Source organism: Empidonax traillii, unplaced genomic scaffold, assembly GCF_003031625.1.
Source record: "Empidonax traillii isolate 1590-97213 ecotype Southwest subspecies unplaced genomic scaffold, ASM303162v1 scaffold918:size355816, whole genome shotgun sequence".
Lineage (NCBI taxonomy): Eukaryota > Metazoa > Chordata > Aves > Passeriformes > Tyrannidae > Empidonax > Empidonax traillii.
Window position 1 is genome coordinate 169,737 of NW_020956111.1, and position 8,115 is coordinate 177,851.

Sequence of the window (8,115 nt, forward strand, 5' to 3'; positions counted from 1 at the left end):
TGTCAGTGCTCCAGGCCAGCTCAAACCAGTGCTGCTGGTACCTGGGGGCAGGACAGCATCCTGTCATGGCCCTGCCTTGCAGGCCCTGTGCTGTGAGGGATTGTGTCACCAGGTCCCGTAGCAGCAGATGCAGCAAGGACCTTGGAAATATCTCCTGGAGGTGTTCTGCAGAAGAAGCAGGGCCAGGAGCTGGGCTGCATCCATGTGAGATGATGATTTTCCAGATTCTGGTCTGGTCTGAATCAGTCCTGACATCATTATTCAACATAAACTAATTTAGGGCAGATGGATCGTGCTTGCTTTTGGCATCTCTCCCTGTTTACTGGCAGTGGCACCAGGGTCACTGCACGGTCAGCAGCGAGGCACCCACACCATCAGCTCTGCTTGGCCCCTGGGCTGGAGCTGTGAGCCTGGAGTAAAAGGGGCTGCAGTACCTGCTCTGACTCTGGGCCAGCCTCTCACTGCCCCGGTGCCCCCCGGCTGGGGTGCCCTGCCAGAGCCTCAGGCTCCAGCCCCCAGGTGGAACTGGCTCCTGGCACTGGCTCCTCACGGCTGCTTTCAGCCCTCCTAGTCAAGCTGGTGCCTTGGTGTGCCCCATTCTTTCACCACCCCACCTTGAGGGTATCTTCTGGCCAGGGGCAGCACATGGGGCCCTGCTGAGCCCTGAGCCTGCAGCCCCCCTGGCACCCGTGTCCCTGTTTGTGGTGCTGTTACCCAAGGCTAGAGGGCAATGGGCCCATGATAGAGCTGCAGCCCTCACTTGGCACTGCCCCCCATGCCTTTGTGCCAGTGTCTCCATGCATGAGAGCATGTCCAAGGCCATATGTGGCTCTGTTTGTGCCTGTGGGCATGCCCGTGCCTGGCTACAGGCCATCCCACTGCGCACTGCCATCCCATCCTGGGCATCCAGTGGGACTGGCAGAGCTCTGGACATGGAGCAGGGTTCTGGAAGCTTCGGGCAACTCCCACCATGGCAGTTCAGCAGGGGAAGCAGCTGTCTGGCAGCCACCAGTCTGTGGTGGGTCGGTGTCACCTTGCCATGGGCACAGGTGCTGGCAGGAGCCAGGTGGGCACTCTGCCCTTGGCTACCAGCCTGGGGAGGCTGTCCCAGCTCTGCACACCCACTCTGGGGGAACCCTGCCTCCAACTGCCTCCTTCTGCTCCATGCAGGCTAGCAGAGCTCCAAGGGATGGCACCATATCCTCCTGCTGGGCAGCACCTCCGCCTTTCCCAGGCCACACTGGTTGTCACTCGACATCTCAGTGCACCAGTTGGTGGGTGAACGACAGCCAGCTGGAGCCCCAGCGTGTGTGTTGTCTCACCAGCTGGCTGCTCTCCCTGCTGTGCCCACTGCCCCACCACCCTGCCTGTGGGCTACCGAGCTGCTCTGATAGCAAACCCACGGCTCTGGCGTGCAGAGGGGCTGGGAGGGAAGCACGTTCCTGGCAGGTGGCGGGGGCTGTAGGGTGGGCTTTCCCCTCCCATGCTGGTCAGGAAGGGGCAATTTTCTAAGTCGAGAAAAGTCAGCAAAAAGCAGAGCCTGGCCTTGCTGCCGAGGGGCCTGTGGCGACCCAGCCTTTGGGGGAAGGAAGCGCCCAGCCCCGCACGCAGCTGCCTGCGGTTTACCCTGGCAGCTGGGGCACCTCCACCCAGCCTGGCAGCACAGGCTGTGTCCCTGCCTGCTGCCCAGCCATGGGCCTTCCCCAGGGCAGCTCCAGGCCTGGCACAGCACCAAGCACACCTGAAGGACTCTCCTGCTTGTGCCTCTGCCACTGTGTGGGCACCAGCACGGGCAGGGGCAGCAGGGCTGGCTCCTGGCTCAGCGCTGCCTTGCTGGCTGTAGAGCCGAGGGGGACACTCAGAGAGACCCCACCCTGGGAGATACAGCTAGGGCTTGGTTTGTGATCTCCCTGTTGCCATTTAAATTCCCCTGGATTTAAAGGGGAGCTGGAGGGCTGTTGGCTCCCTGTGCCACCTTCTTCCCTGTAAAGCCAGCGAGTGGGTACTCTCAGATCCCCTTCCCTGCAGGTGACCTGCTGGTGGAGCACAAATCCATCAGCAGGACACGAGTCCTGGAATCTAGGGAATTGACTGCAGGCAGATGGGGTCACCAGCATGACAGAGCAAACCGTTCAGCTCCTGATATTTCTGCAACAGCTCCGGGTTGTGCCATACGGGCCTGGCTGTCCGGAAGAGCTCCAGGAGATCAAAGCCAGAGAGATTCCTATCACTTCTCACCCACCTGGCTCCAGACAGGTCCCAACCCTTCTGCTTTCTGTGGTAAGCTTAAGCATGCATGACCCAGAAGCTGGCAGGAGGCTGTGTGCATCCAATAATCCTCCTGGCCCTGAGCTCTCTAATCGTACAGGCTTAACATTCGCCTTGCTTTGCCTTTGCAGGCAGATGTTGCTCTTCTCTTACTCTCCTTTCTTCTAGTGCTGCAGCTGGTGACCTGGTTCCCACTCGTGTTCCCTGCTCCACACTGCAACCAGCCAAGGGGTGGTTCCTGTCACAGTCCGTCCCGGAGATTCTCTGCCACCATCAGGATCCCCACAGGCTGTGTGGGTGTGTGCTGGTGTTCCAAGGCACATCCTCACCACTGCCTACTGCCCTCACCATGGCAAAGTCTACGTGAATGGGGACAAGAAAATCCAAGTGGGTTTCCTGATGCTGGCACAGGGCGCTGGCAACGGGATGGGGAGGCTGGTGATGCACGTGGGCCCATCCTTGGTCAGTGGGGGCTATGACTGCACCCACCCTTTTGAATCTGCACAGGCCACGCTGGCGCCTGCACATGAAGCTGATGGCAGCTCTGGAAGCAGAGAAGATGGCTGGGAAGAGGAGGGATTTCTCAGGGTTTGACAGTGACCTGCTGGGTGAAGTGGTCTGCCTCCTGGGTGGGAGGGAGGACAAGATGGTCCTTCTCATCTGCTCCTCTGGGGTGTGTGTGCAAAGTGTGGGACCCTATATGACACTATATAAAGCTTGCCTTATGTCTCTCTACCTCACACACAAGAGAGTTTTTGCTAATCCTAGATTTAAAGGCTGTTACCCCTCTTCATCTTCCTTAAGTTTTCCTGTTTTCCTGCTGTGTTTACCCAAGCAATTATTCCCTCTGTAATTCATATTCTCCACAAGGGATCTCACTCTGGTGGTGCTTTGCAAGGCTGGGCCGGTGACTGCTTGTATTTTTCACTCTAAAGTCAATGCCCTGTTCCTTTTCACTGCATCTCAGGGGCAGGCCACTCAATGCTGTCACTGCTTAAAGGATGTGCTGAAGAATAAACATGCAGTTCCTTCAAGACCTGTGACAGTTGTATGGGCACAACAACCTGACTTGCAAAACAAACAGGTAGGAGACATTGCAGCAAACCAAATGTAACACCTCCTCTAGCTCAGTTATCAACACTTCACGTGAATGTTAAACTAATTTAACTTATGTGCCTGGTCTGCAGATGTGCGTGCAACAGTTTCTATCACCCCAGACGAGATAATGCATGTAAAATCATGATGACACATTACTGGGCAGGGAGCAGCTGCTATTATTTACACAATACAAAGCAAATTTACAGACAGAATTTAACTTGTTCAGTGGAATTACCTGCCCTAGCCGAGAGGTTCTTGGGGACAGATCAAAAAGGGTTTACATCTCCTCTGGTCAGGGTGCTTGGAAGTATCTTTTTTGGTCCCTACCTTTTTTGGGTTACTTGATGGAACGGGCTCACAAGCTGACAATAAACTGGAATATGCATTCCCCAGAATCCCACCAGGCTTAGGAATGCTAGTGTCTTCTCCTTGTTAGCTGTTAGCATAGTTCTTACCTTGGTCACATCCATAGGGACACGATGATATCCATCTAGTCATTTTATTCCCAAGAACTGATTAGCCATTGGGCTTACCTGTCTTCCTGCTGACTTTTGGCCCTGTTACCCCATCACTGGAACAGCCAGTCAGGAACCCACATACCTGCCTGGTGTGTGTAATCTTTCTGCATGTCTCAAAGTTCTGCTGAGGTCAGACTGGATAGTTTCCACTTCTCTAAATTCCCTCACTTCCTCCTGCATTTTTTTTTGTGCTGAAGAACCAGCTTCTTGATTGAACCCTTCTTCTTCCTCCTCCCTTAATAATTGATGACATGGACCATTTGACCTCAGCAGGCTCATGCCAAAGCCCAGCACAGTGCCAGAAGCTGCTGGTTCTCACTGGGGCCCCCTTCTATCAGCAGGCATGTCAGTCTGCCAGGGTTACTTGCTTGTTCAGGTGTGAAGTCCTGGGCTATGGAAGTTGATAACTGCCCCAGGCACCTGCCCAAATCCTTCCACACACTCTGCCACCCACAGACCGGCCGCCTCAGGGCACATTTTAGTACTGACTCACCCAAAAGTTGCCTTCTCTTACACCAGGATGACACCAGATTACACAGACCCCGTGATATGCCAGCAGTGTTAATTAGTAGTATTAAACAGCTCATATAAGGGTGAGCAGGGACCTCAGGAGCCTGCACAATAAAGCCACCCACATCAGTCCTGGCTAGGGAGAGGGAGATGTATTCCCTGATCCACTCCCCCAGCAGAGCAAGGCCATCAGTGCCAGGGCAGAGCACAGAGCAGAGGTTTGTACTAACATGTTCCCAAGCCCAGCAAAGCAAAGAGATAAGCAGTGCAGCCAACAAACTGGGACTGACAGGAGCTGCCTGCTTAGTGAATACATCTACAGCGCACCGACACAAAACTGCCACTAAGGCCCCACACAGGGCACCAACAGGACTGTGGGGGGCTGACCCTGGCTGGACTCCAGGTACCCACCAGGCTGCTCTGTCACTCCTCTCCTCAGCAGGACAGGGCAGGGAGAAAGTGAGATGGAAACGGAAGTTGTGGGCCAAGATAAAGGCAGTTTAATCAAGCAAGGTCGCCTGTGGAAACAAAGGAAAACTAAATATTTATCCTCTATTTCCCACCAGCAGGAGATGTCCAGCCACTTCCTGGGAAGCAGGGCTTTAGTACACACAGCAGCTGCTCCAGAACACAGATGTTTTCCTAAGGAATGCCCCCTCCTCCCTTCTCTTAGCTTTTATGGCTGAGCAGACACTGTATGGTCTGGAACAATCCCTTTGGCCAGGTTGGGTCAGCTGTGCAGGCTCTGCCCCTTCCCAAGATCTTGCCCCACCCCAGCCTGCTGGTGAGGGGGGAATATCATAGACAGCCTTGATGCTGTGGGGACACTGCTCAGCAGTAGCCAAAACACTGGTGTGTTATCAACACCTTCCCAGCTACCAACACAAAGCACAGCTCCACGAGGGCTGCTTGGGGTCAAATTACCTTCACCTCAGCCAGAGCCAATACAACTGTTTATTTAAAAAAATTAACAGAAACTTTTTAACAAAATCACACCGAACAGCGAGGATCTGAAAAGCCAGGCAGCACTGGGGCATCACAAAGAGAAATGCTCTGCAGGCCCTGACCAACCCAAGGGCTAGATGTGCAGACAAGCACCTCCAAGTGGATTATAACACTTGTTCCGTGTCTCTTATCCAAACAGTGATACTGCTTTTTAAGCAGGTGAGGTTGTAAATTAGAAACCTGAATCTCTTGTGCATCCCCACGAGGCACCTGGAGGGCTCAGATGGTGGAAAGCTTTTAAAATGTCCCATTTGAAAGCAACCATGGCTGCAGCTGCAGCTTGGAGGCAGCCACCTGCTTCAGCTGCAACATGAGGAGGATGTTGTGGCATAAGGTGTGTGTGACATGCTGCACTTCTTCTTGCCCAGAATCCTGCAGAGCTGTCCTTTTTTTTTTTTTTTTTTTTTCCCCTTGTTGCCCTGTATCAGCACAGAACATCCTCTCTAGCTCAGAAGGAAGGGAGAATGAATACATGGATATCCACAGTCTAAGGAGGGCCACCTTTTGCTGGAACTTGGATCTCACTCCATACCCCGATCCCAAATGCGAGAACAGGGCTAGCTCTGGAGGGACAGAGCCCTTTAGGAGCTGGGAACCACGTGGCAGTTAATAGATTGCAGGCTGGTGATTTGCCTTCTGCATCTGAATGATCTTGCCAAAGCCACCTCTTCCCACATCGTAGTCTGTCCGGTACTCATCTCGCACCTGGGGCACAGCAACGACACACACGTCATTAACCTGCACTCCTGTCTCCTCCTGGACTTCAAAATCACCCCCCACTCCTTGTTCAGTTGTTGGGGAACTGAAGTTCAGGCTAGAAGCACTTCAACTCGTTTGAGACCTCTTCAAATAATCCACCAAAAAGGTGGTAAGAATTACAAATTAATATCTATCTGATGGCTGAGGTATTTTCAGATAAGAAGCGAGGAAGAGCCCAAAATATTTTCATTCAGCTTTGCAGCCCAACTGTCAGAATTGCCAGGCTTGGCCCCCCTGGAACATTTTATCCCCTCCACCCTGGAAATCTGCAAAGGAACCTCACACCTTTGCTGTGTCATGAGATTGGCCTGGCAGCTACACTGTCCCCCTCCACACAAATTGTGCATCATTTCAAGAGTACTGGCTTGGATTTGAGAACATTCTGCTTGCACTACAGCAAGTTTGGAGTCCTGGATGGAAAGGGTCCCAGGCGCCAGTTACCAAAACAACCCGCGAGCGGCTAAACTTTGCCGTCAGGTCCTTACGGTCTGCGTGACACAAAACAAGCTAAGAAGTACCAGAGCCCTTTTTTTTTGGGGGGGGGGGGTGGTGCACTGGTGTTGCCTTTACCTGCCCTCCAGTCTTTCCTCTCCCGTACTGCCTGCCCTCCTTGAAGCCAGCGTCCCAGTCGGTGCGGATGATGCGGTCGTCCAGCCGCGTGCCGTTGATGAACCGCATGGCGTGCTCGGCGTCCGCCCTCGTGTAGTACCTGAGCCACTCTATAAGGACACCTAAGCCTGTTTGGTGTTGTTTTTTTTTTTTTTTTTTGGTTGGGCAGATGGAAAACTAAAAAAGAGAGCTATTGTATTTGAGAAACAGATAAAAAAAAGAAAAGAAAACCACCCCTGCCCTCCAGCCTCTTTTCTTCCCCCACAGGATCAAAAACTGCGCTAAAACCGGCCAAGGCTCTGAGAGGAGCCTGCACTTTAATGTCAGTGCCTGCACAGACAAGAAGATGAAACAAAGACATTAAAGCCTTGGCTAAGGGCAAAGAAATAGGTAATATGCCTCCTTGTGCTATGTGGAACTTGACTGAAGGAGAACAAAAGGGGAGCTCTGCACAGACAGCTCGTGGCACGGCCTGCACGAGCATGTACCCTGGGCCTGGGAACGCCCCCCTGGCTTATCCTGCTGCTTCCTTCAGGTGTAAAGCTGAGGTGAGAAAGCCAACACGTGCTCTGGCCACAGAAGACCTCAGACTGAGCGCTCAGTTCTCGTTTTGGCCCTAAAACCATGGAAGAAATTAAAAAATTAAAGTAGCTCTCTGCCACCTCCAGAAAGCAGAGCAGCGGTGGCACTTGTGACGTGTAGCACCACTGCACAGTCTGTCTCACAGTTAGGGTGGGGGAGAGCACGGTGTAAAGTTGGAAGGGATGTGCCTGGCAGAGAGCACTTGGCTGTGCCTCCCTTCCCGCAGAAGCACGGCTGGGTTTGGAACTAAAAGTGGCAACCACACACGGGCTGACAGGAGGGGAAGAGAAAGGATACTCGACAAAGCAGAAGCCACAAGGGGTCTTCTTGATCTTGTCCAGACCCATGACAATCCTCTTGACATCCCCGCACTTGGAGAAGAGCTCCTGGATCTGCTCCTCGGTGGTGTAGAAGGACAGGTTGCCGACGTACAGCGTGGAGGAGATCTTCAGGGACTTCTCCTGCAACTGCCTGCTGCCCTGCGGGCACAGAGGCGCGCACGGCGGGGTCAGCGCTCCCGCCGCCTTCCGCTCCCTCCCGGCCCTGCCCCGGCCACGGCCCCCCCCACCCCCCGGCCCCGCCAAGCGCACCCTGAAGTGCTGGTCGCGGTACTGGCTGATCTCGCAGTACGAGTCGCTGTTGAGCCCGCTCAGCGTGGTGTGCAGCAGCCCCGACATCGCGTCCGCCCGCCCGGGCCCCGCTCCCGGGCCTCGATCCCCGTCCCCGATCCCGGTCCCTGATCCCGGGATTCTTCCGGAAGCGCCTC

The 8,115-nt window shown here is 54.2% G+C and overlaps 1 protein-coding gene across 1 annotated transcript; it reads right to left on the bottom strand.

Annotated features, from left to right (window-relative positions):
* Positions 1-5,314: 5,314 nt before the first annotated feature.
* On the bottom strand, positions 5,315-8,102 carry LOC114067445 (nuclear cap-binding protein subunit 2). Its single transcript, XM_027902897.1, has 4 exons — positions 7,940-8,102; positions 7,647-7,828; positions 6,729-6,867; positions 5,315-6,104 (listed from the first exon to the last, which is right to left on the bottom strand). Exons 1-4 carry the CDS (start codon positions 8,024-8,026, stop codon positions 6,006-6,008), a joined length of 507 nt encoding a protein of 168 aa, XP_027758698.1. The 5' UTR covers positions 8,027-8,102; the 3' UTR covers positions 5,315-6,005.
* Positions 8,103-8,115: the final 13 nt, after the last annotated feature.